This window comes from Mustela nigripes, chromosome 2, assembly GCF_022355385.1.
Source record: "Mustela nigripes isolate SB6536 chromosome 2, MUSNIG.SB6536, whole genome shotgun sequence".
Classification (NCBI taxonomy): Eukaryota; Metazoa; Chordata; class Mammalia; order Carnivora; family Mustelidae; genus Mustela; species Mustela nigripes.
In genome coordinates this window covers 110,823,792-110,844,678 of record NC_081558.1, presented here as the reverse complement: position 1 = coordinate 110,844,678, position 20,887 = coordinate 110,823,792, and the positions used below count along the sequence as shown (strand labels likewise).

Below are 20,887 nucleotides of genomic sequence, written 5' to 3'. Positions count from 1 at the left end.
GAAGATTATTGAGAAACAATGTCATATGCTTATCTTCCTGAATTTGGTAAACAGGAAAGAAAGTATCGAAGTGATACCATTAATTTTGTTAATAGCAATTTCCAAAACACACTTCTATTACTCCAGTGTTTCTTTATTGAATTCTCTCTTGAATTTCATCTTAAAATAAAAACTGAAAATGTCAATTAGAATTAACACACATTCTGAGAATTTTTCACTTTAGATCAAGCCCTTTTTAAATATAATTACTACTTCAATGAGCACTGAGCATACAAAACAATGTTTATCAGTGGATTCATTTAATAATTTAATAATTATTTAATAACTTAATAATTCCTTTTCCTTTATCTTAAAGAATACAGCTTCCTCAATCAAATGTAAACTTTATTTTGCTATAATATCACGAAGTGACATTGGTAACTGAGAGGGAGAAAACATGACCCTAAAATGTGCTACTTTAGTATGTAAGTTATTTAGAGCTAAAGGTGATGAAGACCCTGCAAATTCAAGAAAAACTTCCCTTAACTACCTAAAATTATTCAGATAGGGGGCCTGGCCCAGAAGGAAAGCTATTACCACAGGGAAGTTTTAATCTGAATGAGCCATCTGTATGACAAGGCAAACATCTAACTGCCACACATCTACTTTTCTTAACATACTGTGAATTACTCTCTTCCCTCTGAAGCCCTGGGCCTATATTCCATTACTTAGGTCAGGGTGGCATACAAGCCAACTGCCTGACTTGTTCCTGGGACTCATATTCTTATGAGGCGCCCACAGAAATCTAATTAAAATTGTTTGCCTCCTGTTAATCTGTCTTATGTCGATTTAATTAATAGACTAAAGCCTAAAGAACCTAGGATAGAGGAAAAATTCTTTCCTTCCCCCATAAAACCTTTTCTAAAATTAAATCTCTATCTTTTTATCAAAAGGAGAAAATTACTTTTTAGACTTTACTTATTGAAAATGTGAAGCAGAAAATGAAAAATAAAGAATTTACACAATTTCATTGCTTCATACTTTTAAGGACTAAAATATCTTTGTATAAAACTATTTCTGCTATATTTATATACCAACAAACTATACTTTCATCCCAATTATTTTTAAAAGGAGTAGCAATTTCCTTTTAAATAGTTTCAAAGAACTATAAAATTCTTATTTAACTATAGAAAGGATGAGACCCTTTCATCATATAAATTAAAATGTGAAATTTACTTGCAAATCTACAATCAGTTATTTCAATATTAACATACAACGAAACTGCCTTCATCAACTTCATTTTGGCAACACAAAGATGAGCTTTCTGATGTTCTATAAACAATACGTTTGTCTATAGGATAGTCAGAAGTTCACCTAAAATTCGACCTAAGCAGTAATATATCAATATGGAATGGAAATCAAGGAACGGTCTTAAATAGGAAGAAAAAAACTGCAATGTCTCTTAAGCAGCAGGAGCATCTTCCCAATTGAGTTTCAAGACATGTACCATCTTCCATTCACCCTCCTGTTTCCAGGGCCCTGAAAATAACAAGAGAAAAATATTAGTAACTTAATTCTCTATTGCCTTCACGCAAATAGTAAGAAAAAACTTATATTTACAAAATCATGTAAATCAAGGTCAGGTGAGAGTTTAAAGTGCTAAATACATAAGACTTAAGATTAATTATATTCCTTCTTTCTGAAGGTCACTTTAGTTCATAATAAAAGAAAAGACATGAAAAAGTGGCAGGCTATTTAGGGTTGGCCTCAATTAAAATTTCACCTTCTTATAGTTTTTATTTCCTTTGGATTTTAATCCTCATCAGATTCCTGATTCTTAATCTCAGCATTTACTAAGTATTATGAACTTTTTTTGTGTGTAATAAGTAATACACAATTTAAAATGCAAACAATCTATAAACAAGAATACGTTTTTACAGTTTTGGAAAACAGTTCAGCATTTCCTCAAAAAGTTAAACCTATAAACTTGCAATTCTAATCCTAGGTATTTACCCAGAGAATTGAAAACATATGTCTACACAAAAACTTATACACTAAAGTACATAACAACATTATTCACAATAAAAGTGAAAACTGAAAAGGGGAAACAACTCAAATCTCAGATCAACTGATGAGCAGATAAGGTGTGATATATCCATACAATGGAATACTACCCAGCCATAAAAAGGAAGGATGTACTGACACATGCTACAACATAGATGACCCTAAGACCATGTTAAGGGAAAGAAGCCAGGCACAAAGATTCCATTTAAAGGAAATGTCCAGAGTTGACAAATCAAGAGACAAAAAGTAGATTAGTGTTAGCCAGGGACTAGAGAAAAGAGAAGATACTGGGAGTTCAGAAATGAAGAGTAACTGTCCATGCGTATGGGCTTTGTTTTTAGGGTAATGAAAATATTCTGAATTTGTTAGTGGTGAAGGTTGTACAAACTTGTCACTATGTTAATAAAAGCCACTGAATTTCATGGCATGTAAATTCTGTATCAATAAAAATTAAGAATAAGTTTTCAATCACCCTAGACATCTAGTCTCCTTTCTCAAAGACCAACACTTTCAATGATTTATGTCCTTTTAGAAGTTTTTAAGGCATATAATTAGCATACAGCCATGTGTGATAACCCCTCTTTTTTTTCAAACAGACAAGGCAGCATTCTACTCCTCCTCTTCTGCCTTCACCCCTTCAAACCCCAGCTTAGAGATTTACTATCTCACCTACAGATAGACCTCATTCTTTTTAAAGATGCATTCTTTAACATAGAGGAACCAATGCATTAGGCACCAGCCGTCTATTGGAAAGCACTTGGGTTTTTTCTAGTCTACAGCTATTTCAAACAATGCTGCAATGAACATATTTTTTAAACAGATCTTTACATACATGGGTGTATCTATAAGATAAATTCTAAGAAGTGAAATTGCTAAGTCAAAGAATGTGTGCATTTATAATTTTTATTTTGTCAAACTATCCTCCAAAGATGTTGCACTGGTACACTTTTTCCAGTGGTAAACAAAATACCTTACCAGTGTTATACACCAGCTTTTGATACTTGCCAATCTGATAGAAGAAAAACAGTATCTTACATTAATTGTAAGTAAAGATATCTTTGTGTTTGTATTTGTCTGTGAACTATTTGAAATCCTTTATCTGTTTTCCTATTGTTAGTCTTTAATAAGCTTTCAAAATAGAAAAGTAAACTAATTTCTGTATTAAAAAAGAGAATTTTTATTTAGATTAAAGGACTTCTAATGAATTTGTCTGTATCCATGCTCTCTTCTATTGGCTCTGTGATCTTCTAGAGTTCAGTATTCAAATCTTCATTTGGGTTAATTCTGGTAATTTATTAATGTTATATGTAATTAACAAATATCAGTTAATTGATTTGTGTGTGGGTGATGGGAAAGATGAGAGATGTGTTAGAAAGGGGAAATACAACTGAAAGCTATGTATGGGTAAAGTAGTATCTTTGAACAGTACAACCTATACTAGGTAAGAAGCAAATAAGACAAAACCTGGCCTTTAATATTTGCCCATTATTCCATAGGCTCCATCTATGGAATAGTTTGGTTGGTCTTCACTATAAGGTGTGGTAAAAATGGGTATGTAAAAGTCTGTATATGCTAGTGGACCTGGCAGAGAAAAGAGGCAGTGGCCAGTTAACATCATATTCTGCAGCATGCTTGTAAGATTTTCCCAAGATAATTTGTTCTAAGTGGTCTACATTATAAATGCCCACCAGTGTTTCCACGTAGGAGTCTTATCCTGCTGCTTGTTTGGAGCCGGCAGCAGGGGGCACAAGACTGTCCAGCTGTTGGCGATGTCCTGTATTAATCAACCACTCATAAAACTTATTCTCCACAAGTACCTGGAACTGCTTCCTTTGATCCCTAAAAGCGCCATCAAGAGCAAAAAGAATGTAAGAACACTAATTCATGTTCATTTTACTCCAGGTGATTATAAAGTACTTTAATGGGATAGACATTAAAATTATTTCTAGTTCTCCATTTATTCCCTCCAGATAACTGCTCTGTTCAGTTCTTGACATTGTAACACTGCCACCCCTCCCACCCCAAAGAAAAAAAAGATTGGTCAGATGCACCATAAAAGTATTCTGCCCAGTCCTCAGCTCCTATCCAAACACTGCTAATTCTTCCAGGTCCAACACAAATTCTACTTCCTCTATAAATCATCCCTGACCACCCACACTGATGTTTTCTGAACCTCTATAAACCGTATAGCATGTCCCTGGGTTCTAGAGTTCAAAGACCAGTACCCTTGAGATAAAATATTGTGGTGAATGTAATAAACCGCAACCATCTACTATCATAAGCATGTAATCTAGAAATAAGATATTTTAGCACCCCAAGTTTAGGAAGGATATAATTTCAAAGTAAAAAAACAAAATTTAGCTTTGTTTTACAACACTGTGCTTATTTTTCACATTTTACCATGGATTAGGGAAAACTTGGACAAGAACTAGCATTAGTCCATGGAGCAACATTAGGAATCCGCCCTCGGAGAGTCTGTGTGTGGTATGGAGGAGTCAGGAAATCCGTATTTTGAACAAGCCTCTTGGAAGACTGTTGCACAACCAAAGTTGAGAACCAATGATAGTTTTTTAGAGAATTAAAGTTTAGAAAATTTAAAACTAAATTCTTTTAGAGAATTAAAATTTAGAGAACTAAAAACTAAAACCAATTCATGTAAGTATTGGATCATGTGGCATGTTCTACATATGATCTTTCATACACATAAGTTATCTATCAACTAAAGCTTCTGAAAAGAAGGGAGTCTAATTCTTAAATATCCACTTGCTCCCATCCCCCAACCAAACAGCCTGGAATACTGACCTTAACAAAAGACACATTACATCTTTTTTGTTACTTTAGTACAGCTGTACACGTGTACAGATTAATTTGTTTTCTCATGGAGTTTTACATAAGACAAATTCTTCTCTAGAAAACACTCACTTTGTCAAACGAGCCTCCTTTACAGTTTTCTGCCAGATTTGTATCTTCTGTTCTCTTTGACCCAGTGCTTTCTGATATGCAGACGGAAGACCCCCAGGTATCTCTGTTGTGTCCCCTTCCATTTCAAAGGGGATAATAAATACATAGAATTCACAAGGTGGTAAGAGTCGGAAGACACTTGTGTCGCAGTTCTCTCTGCACACAATCATTGGATTATCCCAATAGTTAGGCACCGTAGCAAGGCCAGTCCTGGCCATGTGATCCTCCAGCATTGGATAATGAGTATGAAAAGGGGCAAAAGTTACTGCCTGGTTTCCAGAGAGAATTAGGGGGCGTGTAGGCGTCAGAATGTGAAAGATGCAGCCTGTTGTAGAAGAGATGGACAAACGATGGCAAACAGCAATGACTTTAACACTGTCACAGCTGTGGAGGTGAAGAGCAGTCTGTACAGGGCCCAAGACGAAGGTGCTATTCCTGCATTTCTCGATGGTCACAGATCTGAAAAATGAAAAAATGAGGTAAATTCCTTCAAATGAGAGTAAGAGTAAAAGAACAGCTGACTACAAAATTCTTCTCTGATGGCAAAAAAGGATCAATCCCAGTTCAAAGAAAATATCAAAACATCAGAACCGTGCTTACCGTAAAGGAGAGAGCAGATATATAAAAGATTCATTGCAACGATGAATTTTCACATGTGCCCCCACCAGAGTATCTGAGCTCTTGGCCAAGGTCTGCTTGTAAACTTGGCTCATCACCACCATGCGGTGCATCCGAGGGGCCACGTGTGTATTACAAGCAATCTTAGCTCTTTTGGTCGTCCCTTCAACTATTTAAGAAAAATAGAAATAAATGAAGTAAGTTTCAATCAAAGAAAAACAAACAACCATATGAGATTACATATGCCTATGTGTTTAAGTGTCTAAAATCAGATACAAGTAAGCTTTGGAAAAATGTTCAATCTGGACATTGGGTAAAGAGGTATTTGCTATACTGTTCTCTGTGTTTTTCTGTATGCTTGCAATATTTCATAATTTTCTGTGATAAAAATTGTTTAAAACTTCTAGTCCATTAAGACTGCCTATAGATCTAAGGTTTTTTTTTTTTTTTTTCATGTGTATCTTTCAAGTAATGTGCCTAAGGTCATGTGGCTAGAGCTGGCCCAACTCAACAACTCAAGTATCTTCTCCAAGTTGCTTTAATTTATCATACCAATCCATAAATAATCTCTTTAAATCACCACAATACTAATTTCAATCCCCTCCTAAGCTACATACCACATCATTCCATGAATTCTATTTGGATTCAGGCCTTTTATCCCTACATCATTAGTAACCGAAAGCACAAACTCCTTTCATACACAGTGCCTTGCACAAACTGACACTCAAAAACTCTGTGCAGGGGTTGCCCTCCTTATATAGTCCCACTGTTATGTGATTGGCTTCTAAGACAGTACCTCTCTGAAAGCCAGCCGGACACCCCATAAAGAATACTAGTCAAATACGAAGAGGTCCCATAAGTATGCTATTACTTTTTTTTAAAAATTACCAATTCTTAATGCTTCCTTTTATTAAATAAGTAATGCATGGCTTTTGTGAATAATTTTCAAATACTAGTGGTAAAAGAAGATACAAATTATTTGTGATCTTATTATCTAGCTCCGCTAGATAGGTTAGATATCCTCTTCTTACTATTGAGGACTACTGTAACAACATTTAAAAACTTGCCTGAGCCTATATTCTTTTATCACCATCAAGAATTATGTAATATCCTATATATTTATGGGACCCTTAGATATCTGGAAGTCTGTGACCTCATACTCGAGCAATAGGTTGATTGGATATAGAATTCATGGATCACAATCTTTTTGCTTTAGAGTCTGTAGATAATGTTCAATCATTGTGTTTTTTAGCATTATAAAAATCTGACACAAAACTGATTTTTTAAAATTACATGGAACCTATATTTTTCTTTATCCCTGAAATTCAGAGATTGTGGAACTATAGTTCATGTTTTTTCCCTTTTTTCATTAATTTTGCCTGGCATTTGTCTCAGTGTAGGCACTTAATCCTCTTTAAACTTATACCTGGGCCCCCAGAAGTCATACAGCTCCTGAACCTATCCTGTTAGCCATCGCCGGACTGTCAGGAATAGGTATCTGATGCAACCAAGGCCAGATATTCCCTACTTTTAACTTGACATTTCCAATTTAGAAAAGTCTCATCTGTTTGTGTCTGTGTACCTTTAAAGGATCCCATTTTTACAACAACTCTCTGAGGTTGTAACTGTGGAATGGTCAAACTCAGCTGTGGTGTGGAGAAAACAGGAAGGCTCTCAACAAATGAGCACATGAGAAGGCGAGGGAGAAAGGATCAGAAGAGAGAAAAGCAGAGCAAAGAGACAAATGACTGAAGCTGGAGTTCCATTAATTGTGACCAGAATGACCCAGACTTTGAAATCAACTCTCTCAGACTACTGCTGCCTTGACAAAAAAAGTCATAGACAAAAGAGAGTGGTTCCCTTTTTCTCTCTTATAGTAGCAATATTTTGTAGGTCTATAGAAGATGTATGATTATTAATACACCAGAGAATATTAGGTTCCTTAACTTGTCATTCAATTTAAAATATATTAAAATACTAAAAAAATACCTTGGTGAGCCCAAGCCAATTTCTTTCCAGACTTAAGGCAAGCAGATGTACCAAATGGATTCCCAGTCAAACAGGCTCTCAACCAGGCTTCCAGCTTGTAGAAAGAAAAGGTCTTAGAGATCCGTGAGAAGCCGCTTTCTGCATGCAGTGGTTGCCACAGAGCAAGTTCATGAAGTGGGTATATCTTCCTGGCTCTACTCACTGTACCTTCAATAAGAAAGCTGAGGGCCACAACAGCTTCGCGAGAGACTAGACTATTATGGGTTGAATGAAATGATGCAGTGAGTTGTTCTGGATCTAAAAGTAGCTCAAGGAGATCTGACAGATGATCACAGACAAATGCCTGGTGACTGTAATCATTCCAGTTCTAAAAAATATCAAAATAAAGCACTCTTAATAGAACAGATTTTATAAGACCTGAAAACTCTATATTTTAGTTATTTTGTATTTCTACTTTGCCTCATCTCCTAAAAAAGCATTTAAGGCAACAATATAAACCTTATAATGATTTTTTGGTATTATGTGATAGGCATAAACAGAATCTCTCCCTTCCTTAGCTAGTTCAAAAGTAATATTATAGCTAAACCTTAGTGTGCGCTAACCACAAAGTGTTGTACAAACTTCAACATATTTAATAATCCTAGCAACCATCCTGCAATAGATGCCATTACCATGCCCATTTTACAAATGAGGAAGTGGAGATACAGAAAGGTTAAGAAACCCACCCAAGATCACATGGCTAGTAAGTAAGTTACAGATCTAACATAAAAATAGCCACCGTGGACATTCATTCCATGAAACACGGGTTTTCTTTATTTACCTTCTCTTATTACAGGAGGAGTTTCAAATTCCACTGGATGAAACAATGCAACTACCCTTATAGTAGCTAGATTTAAGAGAAGTTACCACTTTTGGAATAAGCTTTGAGTTGGCAGATGTCTCAGTGACTTGGCTCATTCATTTGACATTTATTTCTTGAATATCTCTTATGTGGTATGAGCAGTGTTAGGTGATAAATTATGCAAACTGAATAGGACATAGTTTTTGTCCTCAAGAACTCAGCGCCTATGTAGTGAAAAGACAATACAAGCAACTATTATATAATGAGATAAGAATTACAGCAGAGATCTGTAAAGACATGCTATGAGCCTGAGAGGAATAAGGAACCCCTCTTGGGGGAAAAAAAATCATCACAGAGTGCTGTTTAGACAGATTCTTGATTAATGCTGGTAGTTATGCCAACAGACAAGGAAAAAAGGCATTCTAGGCCTAGGGAATAGCATATGCAAAGATCCACAGCAGTAACATTACCTGCTGTGTTCAGAAAACTGGTAGTAGGGGCCAATCATGAAAGGCCTATTAAAACACTAAAGCATCTGTGCTTTATTTTGTGTGCCAGGGACTTTAAAACTGATTTCTAAATAGCTAACCCTTTTTTTCTTTTTAATAGACTCTCACTGGGACACCACAGAACATGTCAAAGCAGAGCGGCCACTCTTCACCTCTTACTGCATCCCCCTCACCCACAGCAGGCTCTGAGGTGGCTCCGTGGAGCACGAGATGAAAACAACAGTGACAATGATAATTACTGATGGGAGTTTTGACAAAAACCAACAGAATCCTTTTGCATTTAGAAAGTCCGGTGTAGTAGGTGGAGGGTAGACTAAAAGCAGGGTGACCAGGTAGGACCTAATTATAGAAATCAAGGCCTCCCTCAAATGTCAGTATGACCTATATAAGAGGAAGAAAAGAAACAGACCTTATTTTTAAAGTAAACTCTACACCCAATGTGTGGCTTGAACTTACAACCCTGAGCTCAAGAGTGGCACACACCCCTCCCACTGAGCCAGCCACCCAAAGAGGGACAGATTTTTAAATCAGAGTTATTTTGAGGCAGAATAAGAAAGACTTGACAGAAAACTAGGTATGGGTGCTAAGAGAATGAGCATTGGTAGCTGGTGGTAATTTTCTCTGGCTTCAGGAATATAAGTCAATTCGAGTAAAGGGAGATTTTACTGTAGGGACACACAGTCATCTCCCAAACTGAAGTATAGGTAGGTCTCATCAGAAGTGCAACTGGAAGGCCATCTTAAGCCTCCTGGTTCTCTCTCGCCAGCATCTCTACACGTCTGTTCCATTCTTGTCTTTTTCTCTTTCTCAGAGTTTCTAATCCCTCATAACTCCAGGTCACCCATGAATATGGTGGCTATTCTGGTACCAGTGCTACCTGTGCTGCCAGCTCAAGCACCCAGCACAAACTGGTAATTTCTTCAGTTTCTGGGGGCACTGACTGGGCCAGGTCATCCATTCAAAGCAGACCAATTTCAAATACATATCTATGAATGTGTCCATATCTGGTCTAAATCAGTTGTTCAAAGAGGTCATGCTATAGCACAAACTAAGAGTCACCATTTGCTGATGCTTACTGCGCAACAATTCTCACGCTAATGTATTCTAGATTCCCACAACCACTCAGAAATAGGTATTACCATCCTCATTTACAAAAGAGAAGCCAAGACCTAGGAAAGTTAACCAACTTGCCTAAAATCATGGGATATTGAATGTAAGAGCCAATTTGAATGCAGACTACTTTAGTTCAAAACCCCATCTTACATGGTGCCCATTCATGTGGACAGACAATGACTGGCCTCGCTAATACACCTGGACTTGAACATTCTGAATTTCAGGTATAGATGAACACCTACATGAGGAGGGAAATCTAGGATAAAGACAAACTCAGGAGTCATTGTGATATGTGAAATCATGAGAAGAGAAGAATTATGTTTAAAGAATATGTCTAGCGAGAAGATAAAATTGCCCAGGCAGAATCCTGGAGGAATAGTGGCGTGTAGGGGCCAGTGGGGAGCTCATGAAGAAGAGTGAGCAGGAAAAATGAGAAGCACAACCAGAAGGAATCTTATCATGCAACATACAGGTGGATAGGTTTAGTTGAAAAAGGAGATTATAAAAGTACCAAATATCAGAAAAGTTTTTGTTGTTGTTGTTTGCCTCAGAACATTTTTAAAGAACTTGTGTATGGCAGTCATACCAAGATCTATGTTTTTTTTTTGTTTGTTTGTTTTTGTTTTTTTTAAAAGATTTTATTTATTTATTTGACAGAGAGAGATCACAAGTAGGCAGAGAGGCAGGCAGAGAGAGAGAGAGAGGAGGAGGAAGCAGGCTCCCTGCTGAGCAGAGAGCCCGATGCGGGACTCGATCCTAGGACCCTGAGATCATGACCTGAGCCGAAGGCAGCGGCTTAACCCACTGAGCCACCCAGGCGCCCCAAGATCTATGTTTTGCTTAAGATTTTTTAGAATACTTCGACATAAACAGGTAAAAACATTTCAGTTTTCTTTAGAAAAAGAGAAATGACACAATTTCTAAAACTCACAATGTGAGGCAGTTAAGTTTAACTTCTAGGTTGTCACATCATATGACATAAATATGTCATCATAGGACACAAGCATGATGAACTTAAGTATATGAAAGCACATCACTTAAACATTTAAGAAGGTATTTTTGTAGAAATTTTTTCAGTAGATTTCAACAGACTTTGTAAATACTACATCTTCTCATTTATCCTTAGTCAAATTAGTAGATTCAAATTCATTAAGATTTGCAAAAACGAGAATGCTAATGAGAGTACAGTGAATAATCTATCCCCAAATCATGTGATTTTTGTGTCACTGAAGGAATGAATGGAAAGCACTTCTCTACTTGGATGAAGATTGCAAATATTTATTTTGTTTTATAATAGGAAAAGAAACGAGAAAGCCAAACAAAATACACCAACAAAGGACTGACTTACATAAGTAATCCCAACATGATTTTTAATGAAGGCAAATCATCTCCTTCATAAATTGTCCCTTTCAAAGAAGAAGACCAAGATTTAAACAGTACCTTATTATGGCAACTGGATTTTTCAGTCAAGTCAGGAGACTGAGATCTGTTTCTGGGACTAGGCCACTCTTCTCCAATCAAAGATGTCCTTAAGGAGACCTTGTTTAACTGCTGTATGTATAAGAAGAGCAGAAACTGTAGGGTGTTCACTGAAAGCTGGCCAAAAAGAAAAAAGATGATGAATACATGTCCTAAACCATATCAGTTCCTAGTCTACAATTAATTAAATACAGCAAATCAAATTCACAACAGTTTGCAAATCCTAAAAAGAATAATGTAGAAAAGTGGCTGGCATTTGATATGTATGCTTCTGATACCCAGATATAGGAGTTTCAAAAACAAATTAAACTAGAGTCACTTACCTTCTTGGAAAGCTATGCAGCCTCTATGGCCATAGACATTCTTTCCCCAGAATCGATGAAGAGGAGAGGATGAAGTACATATTTTTTTAAAAGTATAGTATTTCAGAAGTTTAAAATTGCAGTTAAAAAAAAAAAAAGGACAAACTTTAGTCCTTTGAATAAATAAATGGAAGAAAGGAAGAAGGAAATTTGGCTAAAATATGCAGTTTAGTCTAACCGAAGGCTCACAGACTTTTCAAAAATGTTTAGGATGTTAATGCAAGATCTGAAATTGTATGTAATCTTTGAAATTACGAATTACAAATTATGAAATTGCATTTTGTGGGAGAGGAGGACTCAGGTTTGCATCAAGTTCTTTTTTTTTTTTTTTAAAGACTTTATTTATTTGACAGAGAGAGAGATCACAAGTAGGCAGAGAGGCTGGCAGAGAGAGAGGGGGGAAGCAGGCTCCCGGCTGAGCAGAGAGCCTGATGTGGGACTCGATCCCAGGACCCTGAGATCATGACCTGAGCCAAAAGCAGAGGCTTAACCCACTGAGCCACCCAGGCGCCCCTTACATCAAGTTCTTAAGAGTATTTGACTTAAAAAAATACTATTGGTTTGAGAGGTGTTTATAAGTCATTTCTTATTTGAAAAAAGGTATTGAAGCTCAGGATTTGAAGCTCATGATTACCCTCATATATCCATTCCCATACACATATAGGAGACACAAAAATGTAATACATCTGATACTATAGCTCTATTCACTCTGCTTCCCAAACTGGCTAAAACCCGCTATAACTAAGGAATTGAAAAACATGGATTCTCAGGACCACCTAGACCTGTTTGATCAACTGTCAATCAGAACCCCATAAATCTACATATTTTTAAAAATGCTACTTTCTTAATTAAATTTTTTTGAGATAATTGTAGATTCACACGCAGTTGTAAGAACTAACAGAGAAATCCCATGTACACTGTATCCAGTTTCCCATCTTGCAAAGCTATAATACAGTAGCACAATCAGGGTGTTGACACTGATGCAGCCAAGTTACAGAACATTTCCATTTACACAAGGATTTCTCATGTTGCCCTTTTATACTTCCTACTTCCTACTTCCCTCCCACCCTCACTCCTTCCTTAATCCCTGACAATCACTTACCTGTTCTCTAGCTCTATAATTTTGTCATTTCAAGAGTGTTATATAAATGGAATTATACAGTATGTAACCTTCTGGAATTGGCTTTTTTTCACTCAGCAAAATTCCTTGACTTTATACCTACTTCGATTTAACAATTATGTTACATTGTCATTATTCATATACCTTCCTCTTCATGAGACTTTAAGATTCTCATCTTTTTCACTTTTACATTCCTAGTACACAGCATAGAATCTAGCACATAATAAGCACTCAAAAAATCTGTGGAGCTTCTTGAAGGTTTGATTAATCTCTGAATCCAGCATCTAGTACTATACCTCACACACAGTAGGCACTCAACATTTAATTAATGAATAACTATAATGTCCTTCCTCTCGTGGCAAACTTTTCAATTTCCAAACTTTATTTAGATATTACCCAAAGTGGCAGAGAGTGGCTAGATACTAACTAAATATTTTTCTAGATACTAACTAAAAAATGTTTCTTCCTGGGCCCATATTTAGATGGTATTTCTCAGCCTCCCTTGAAGTTAGACATGGTATAACTGGGTTACAGTCAATGGAATGTGGGCGGATTGACAAACACCACTTTCAAGTCTCCCAAAAATGCTCCACAAAGAAATGGAAGTGAAGGACTCTGAGGCTCTAGTGGGCACGGCTGGGGCAAACTGTATTATAATTATTATAATAATGCAATTATTCACTTCCACATCCTCTAGGAGGCTTATACAGCCTGATCCATAGCCATGGGATTTCCCTATCTCCTGTGAAGTAGTTTAGCTGCCCATCTTCCTGATTTTAGACACAGACATATAACAAAGCTTTAGCCAATGGAATGAAACTAGTTATAGTTTATGTTCCATCAGAGAAAAAGTTTTAAGAGGAATCATGAGTTTTCTCCTGCTCTGCTGCTCTTCTCTTCTGTCACAGAATAGGCATTAACTATACAGAATATGTTTCTTCAGCCTGGGTTCCCAAATGAGTAGACACACAAAGCCAAGCCATAACCATTAGCCCTAGCTAAAGTGCAGACTGCATGTAAAATAAGCAAGAAACAAACCTTTGTTACTGTAGGCCATTAGAATGTCATTTTTGTTTGTTTTTAACTGTTTAATTGTTTTGTTTGTTTTGCTAATGTTATTAGCAAAGCTAATAACATTGTGGCTCCAGAAGATAGAAGATGACTACATCCCTGAGTCATTGCTTGGACAACAGCAGCCTAGAGATTCATCCAACCAGATGCCCCGTGTTACACTGCTGCATGAATGAGAAAAAACTGTTACTGTGCTAAGCCACTGAAATGGCAGGATTGCCTGTTACTGTAATGAGCCTACTCTGATTAATATACTTTCTCTGTCAAGTCTTTCCCCATCACCAGAACTAACCATTCTCTTCCCTATCCTATTTCTGTACTCTATGCACACTCTGGCTATTACACACTCCACACTATCAAATAGCACTTGTTTTACACACCAGCTTCCCCTGCTAGTCTAAGAGCTCAATGAGGGCAGAGATGCTGTTCCAGTCATCTTTGAATCCCAGCACATAGGAGATCCTCACTGAAAATTAGTCAGGTTCTCTAACTGTAACATATCAATGATTCATAGCCACTCACTCACCTTAAAATATTTTTAAAGTCAGTGAAAGCATTTCCCTCAACTACAGGGTTTTTGTAACATTAGTACTTTGGAAGTAGGTGAGTAGTGATTACTAAGGGTTAATTCATTAAATACTGCCCAACTGAAACAGTTAAAAAAAATGGCACTTTGGGATCACAATAGCCATTAACCTAAAACCACACACTGCACAGCTAGTACAAAAATTAAAGATAGTTTATTTCTCAAAATAATTAAACACACATACACATACATATAAATCCATACCTTATTTCTTTGTTTTTCAATTTCATCCTCAGACATACAGTTTGACAGAATCTCAGACCATTCCAGGCGCTCCTCTGGTGTCTTTACCGCAAGACTATCAAATATTTCAAAGTAAAGCCAGGCCAGATCCTTAGCCAACTGCAGCTTCCCACATGCAATGTGCCTCCATGTGGACCAGTATAGGCGTGGGTAAGCTCCTTCTGTGGCTCGGGTTCGCACATAGGTGGATATCTTCCTGAGATAGTGAAGACTGAATTTGGATGGAGGGGGAACCTGCAAGGCACCCACTATAAAGGGTTCTGCTTTCACCCAGAGGTGAACTCCGGACTGATCCATATTATCTCGAAGGACATCTGTGTGATAAGGCTTCTTGGCATACCTAGGAAACAAAAGTTTTTCACACACTGATTTGAAACAAAACTCATTTATATATTTTCTTGTTGTTGCTTTTTCCATTTACACGTTTTCTTTAAGATGATCCCCTTCCTTCACTGTTTAAAGATGTATTTGTCAATTTAAAAAGAAGATCCGGGGAATCTGGGTGGCTCAGAGTGTTAAGCCTTTGCTTTCAGCTTAAATCATGATCTCAAGGTTCTGGGATCGAGCCCTGCATTGGGCTCTCTGGTCAGCAGGGAGCCTGTTCCCTCCCCTCTTTCTGCCTGCCTGCTTGTGATCTCTCTCTCTCTCTCTCAAATAAATAAATAAAATATTTACCAAAAAAAAAAAAAAAAAGAAGAAGATCCAGTTTATCAACCATGTGCAGAATAAATTTTTGGTCAGATGTTACTACAACCGATTTGAATAAGAAAACTTCTGTGATAAAACAAAATTCTTACTTGAATGGTTAGAAGTGGTTGTTTTGGGAGTGTGTAAAAATGCATGAAGTAGGAGTTGGAATCCTACTCAGGAAAGGAAGAAAAGAAGAAATGGGAGAGTCATCTCTTCACAGGAAATCTTTGCCTACCCTGAGGGGCAATGCTAGTCAAAATAAGGGGAATAAAATTTCAGAGTCAAATCACTTACACATAGCAGATGGTGGGTTAAAGATGTGGACCTGTTAGCTGACATTTAGTTCAAAATGAAGCACTAACGTGACGTGGCAGACGAATGCTCCCACAAATGCCGACTGCAGAAAGAGATATCTTTATTCTCTGTAACAGTGAAGCTGCTCTGGCATATTCTTTGTGCTTAGTTCAGGTGCAGTGCTTTCAGATTTTGTTTGTTGTCTCTTTGTTATAACAACAATACATAATTTTTATGGAATACTTATATCTAAAAACAGAAGTGGGGAAATCATCCACTGTTCCACCATCAAAGGGAAACTAGTTAATATTCTGTTGTACTTCCTTTCCATCTCTTTTTCTACACAAATTGGATGTTAGTTTTTGAATTTTCAAACTCGTGATAAAAGCATATATATAATTCTGTTATTTTAAAAGCTTCACAGCACTCTACATAAAGGTACCCTAGTTTATTCACCTGTTCTCCTATTTTTGGACACTAAGTAGGTTTATTTTTTTTTTTTTAAAGATTTTATTTATTTATTTGACAGAGAGAGATCACAAGTAGGCAGAGAGGCAGGCAGAGAGAGAGAGGAGGAAGCAGGCTCACTGCTGAGCAGAGAGCCCGATGTGGGACTCGATCCCAGGACCCTGAGATCATGACCTGAGCCGAAGGCAGTGGCTTAACCCACTGAGCCACCCAGGCGCCCCACACTAAGTAGGTTTAAAACAAGATAGGCAAGATACTAATCATTGTTGAAGTGGGGTAATGAGCACATGATGGCTTTCTACTTCCATACATGTTAAAATTTTCCACTGTAGAAAATTTAAATGTAGGTGAAAGGTGATGGGGATTAAGAAGTATAAAATTCCAGTTATAAAACAATTAAGTCACAGGGAAGAAAAGTTCAGTATAGCGAATATAACCAATAATATTGTAGTAACTTTGTATGGTAACAGACAGCAACTGTGCTTACTGAGTGTGTTGTGTTGGTTGGTTTAAGTAGGCTCCACACCCAGTGTGAAGCCCAACATAGAGCCTGAACTCACAACTGAGATCAAGATCTGAACTGAGACCAAGTCCAAGGCTTAACCAACTGCTCCACCCAGGTGCCCCAGTGGTATTTTGTAATGTATATAATTGTCAAATTACTATGTTATACAACTGAAACTAATATAATGTATGTCAACTATACTTCAATTTAAATGCTTCACAATGATAAATAATGCTATAATTACCATCTTTCTGCAAATTTTCTGCCCTATGATTATTTCCAAGAAAATTTTCAGATATGCATTGGTTAAATGAAGTAAGTTACATTTCTAAAGTTCTTGGCATATTTCCATTGCTTTGCAAGATGACTGTATCAAACTGCACAATCACTTGACCAAGGTACCATCAAGGACCACTTGACCAATGAGCACCCCTCGGCATTAAGTAACATCACTTAAAAAACCTTCTTTATATGACTGATGGAAAATGTTTTATTGCTATTATTATACTTTCCATTTCATTCCAAGAACGTCATGCTTCTTTGGAGAATTACCTGGTTAAAAAATAACTGACATCAACCAGATGCTTTCTATGTTCAAGGTGGCAGGCTAAATACTTTTCGTTCTGCACCTCCTTTTGCCCTCAACCACCTAGAGATAATATGGTTGTCCCCACTTCCAGATAAGCACACTGGGGCCTGAAGAAGTTAAGGGACTTACCCGAAGTCACATACTTAGGTTGGCACCACCCTGGATTAGAACTCGTCTGTCTGACTTGAGAACCGTGTTACTTACAAACGTACTTTAGGAACCCAGTTTCGGGAAAAATCTCCAGAAAATGGGAATGGATCCAGAAGAGGATTACCAGAAAGAGTGGCTTTGGACGTGAGGCCACATAGGGCCAGGTAAAAGAACGTGAGAGCACGAAGCGCAAAAGAAGGGTGTGAGAGGGTAAACGGTAACTGTCTCCGCACACGGGAATGGCTTAGCCCTGCTCTGAGGAAAAGAGATGAAAGTTATGTGGGGAAGATCTTAGTTCGCTCCAAAATAAAAGAGGCTGCGAGATCCTGAAATCCTGTTCCTGAAGTGCGCAGCCCAAAGCCAGATCCTGGGGAATGAATTCTGAAACTCGAGAGGGCTAAATTCCTAAACATAAGCTCTTTCCCTCTCAAAAGCAGCCCCTGGGAGCGCTGGGGTGGGGGGTTTTCAGGCGGTGAGATGGGCGTCAGACCCACAGCCGTCCCCCCGGGGCTTCGCCGCCACCTCCGACGCTGTCCCGGTCCGGGCCGCGCGAGCTGCCCGGCTGGACTCTGGGAACCGGGAAGCCCCAGCTGGCAAACTCCGTAGCGAACCCGAGACCTGACGATCCAAAAAAAGCCTCCCCAACCCGCCCTCCGTCCCAGGTGCCGGCCCGCGCGCGGTTACCTGCGAAGGCAGGGCCGCTCCGCCGCACCCTCCGCGCGTCGCCGCGCCCCGCTCGCCCGGCCCGCCCCTCGCCAGCCGTCTCCCCTACTGCGCAAGCGCCAGGCCAAGCACCACCGAGAACTGGAGGTTAATATTACTAGAGCGGCCTTCCGCTTCTCCCCGGGACTGAGAACTAGCTCAGCTGAGGTCAAGAGTCCTCGGCGCTGGGACCTGGAGCCGGAACCGGCCGCTTCTGGTATCGCGCCTTTCAGTCCGGAGAAATAGGAAGTTTTCTATTGCTCTGCGCATACATAGTCAGCCAATAGCTGCTGGTAAGGTCGGCACGCTTTGATCAGTAATGTAATGACAATGACAGTTTACATTTATAGCGTTCACTGCGGGCCAGCCCTGTGTAAAGCAAAGCACCTTTGTTTGTATTATCTTAGTCTTCCCAAGAGCCCTTTAAGATGAGTACGTTTGTTTTTACCGACAGCTAAACTAGGGCGTAGAGAGGTGGAAGTAACACACCCCTAGGAGAGCAGCCAGGATAGAAACCCCTGCGGTCTGAAGCGAGAGCCCCGGGCATTATCAGCTCCTTAACAAAAGAGCCCGCAGGCTAGCTTTCTTAGCTCTCCCGCCACATTACAACTGTCGTGAAACCTTTTTGGATTCCACCCTGCAGAAGACACCACTCCTTTCTCGAAGTCTCCACTTAATGAATTTTGGCCATTTCCTGGTTTCTTAGTTCGTTTATGGCTTGTATAGGTGTGGCAGGTGCAAAGGTAAATATGACCATAAAATGCAATTTGTTTCCTCTTTTAGGTGGCCTCTCTCCTCCAGTAGGCATCTTCCTGAAAGCAGTAGCCTTGTCGTCCCCCTTACCTCTGTATGAGCCAAGGGTAGATAGGGCCTTTGGATTCAAGCAGATCTGGGTGAGAATTCAAACTGCACCACTAAATAGTTCAGTGACCCTGAACAGATTCTGTCCCCTCTCTACGCCTTTGTTTTTTTGCAACAGGAATTATTATTGAGCACAACTGTGGGTCTGGCACAGTGCAAGCCACTAGGGTCACAGCAGTGAACAAAACAGATAAGATCCTTGCTTTCTTGGAGTGCATATTTTAATAAAGGGAATAGATAATACATATTAAGGAAAAATTGGACAGTTTCGTAATGTAATAAACGCTATAAGTTTGGAAGGGGGAGGAGGGGACGAATGCCAAGTTTGATCTGAGGACTGAAGTATAAGAAGCCAGCATAGGAAGATCACAGTTGAAACAACTTTTACTCTGTGGCAGGCTCCGTTCTAAGATGCTGTCCTATTCAGGTGTGAACAGTTTAGATTATGCTCTCTTGAAACTGGCCTAAGGTTGTGTGAGTGTGGGCAGTAAGGATGGAAACAATAGGATGGTGTAAGAATAAGGGACTCAGCAGTGGCCGTTTTTCATTGGTTAGGGAAGTCTTCTCTGAAGTAGTGACATTTCAACTGATCTGAGTGTAAAAAGGAGTCACTCATGGGGAAGAGTGCTTCAGGCAGAGAGAACAGCTAGAACAAAGGCCTTAGGAATGAGTTTGGTGTATTCAAAAAAAAAAAAAAAAAACTAGGCTTGCTGGAACATGATAAGGAGTATACTAGGTGAGGGCACAGATCATAGTGGGCTTAAATTTTTTTCCCCCCAGCTTTATTAAGACACAGAGTTTTATAAGCCTGCATAAAGAGTTGGGGTGTTAAGTGCAATGAAAAGCCATTCGAGGGTTTTGAGCAGGGGAATGACATGATCTAACATGCTTGCAAAAAATCACGGGGTTGGGGGTCAGGAGTTAAGAGATTAAAATATTAAGAACGGAAGCAGGGGATCACTTGGGATGTCTTGCTAGGATCATGAGACTTGGCGCAGAGATGTAGTGGAGATGAACAGTAGTGGAGAGATTCAAGATATAGTTTAAAGGCAAAGATTTGGATAGGGAGTACAGGGGCGGAATCAAGGGAGACACCTAGAATTTTGTCATGAACAAGGAGGTGGGGAGAATCAAAGAGTTCTCCTAAGTGTGATAATAGTTACTCATTGCGGGCTTAGTGTGCCAGACGCTGTGCTACACAGTTTACAGCTTTCCTCCCATTAAAATTTCACAACACTGCCAGTAAAATGTTTCGCGTCAGGTTTGTAAATAAAGCTTAGGCTAGAGTGGGGGGCAAGGGAAGGGGCATGTTCTCACCGCTAAGTGATGGAAGCTGAATCCGAATCCAAACCTGTCCGCGTCCACGGCCTCTTCTCAGTGAAACCGAGGTAATTTTCTTCTGGGCTTGTTCCAAGAGGGTAAAATAAGATCTCAAGCAACGCGTTCGCCCTCACGGTTGGCTTAGAGTAATTGTCTCCGCCCATTTCTCCTGTGTCCCTCCGCTCCCGCATCCAGCGTAAAGTTCAATATGAATGAAATTCCCAGACTTGTCACAAGATAAATCGTCCCTCCCTTAATAGGTCGGTACTGGAAGCGGGGCCTTGTGATTGGTGGAGAGTCCGAGGTGGAGGGCGGGGGGGAATTCATGTACCTCGGGTTCCGGGTCTTGGTCCCGGTTGCCCTCTACCGCCTT

General features: G+C 38.9%; 1 protein-coding gene across 3 annotated transcripts; it reads right to left on the bottom strand.

Annotated features, from left to right (window-relative positions):
- Nucleotides 1-112: 112 nt before the first annotated feature.
- On the bottom strand, nt 113-20,866 carry TBCCD1 (TBCC domain containing 1). 3 transcript variants are annotated; one of them, XM_059391329.1, is made up of 8 exons: nt 20,512-20,864; nt 14,897-15,275; nt 11,515-11,670; nt 7,612-7,978; nt 5,605-5,791; nt 4,966-5,463; nt 3,732-3,882; nt 113-1,518 (listed from the first exon to the last, which is right to left on the bottom strand). In XM_059391329.1, the coding sequence occupies exons 2-7, from the start codon at nt 15,230-15,232 to the stop codon at nt 3,753-3,755; spliced, it is 1,674 nt and encodes a 557-aa protein (XP_059247312.1). In that variant the 5' UTR covers nt 15,233-15,275; nt 20,512-20,864; the 3' UTR covers nt 113-1,518; nt 3,732-3,752. The 3 variants fall into 3 exon arrangements, with proteins under 3 accessions (XP_059247312.1, XP_059247313.1, XP_059247314.1); XM_059391330.1 differs by lacking the exon at nt 20,512-20,864 and adding an exon at nt 18,316-18,387; XM_059391331.1 differs by lacking the exon at nt 3,732-3,882 and having other exon boundaries at nt 20,512-20,866.
- Between the last annotated feature and the right edge of the window lie 21 nt (nt 20,867-20,887).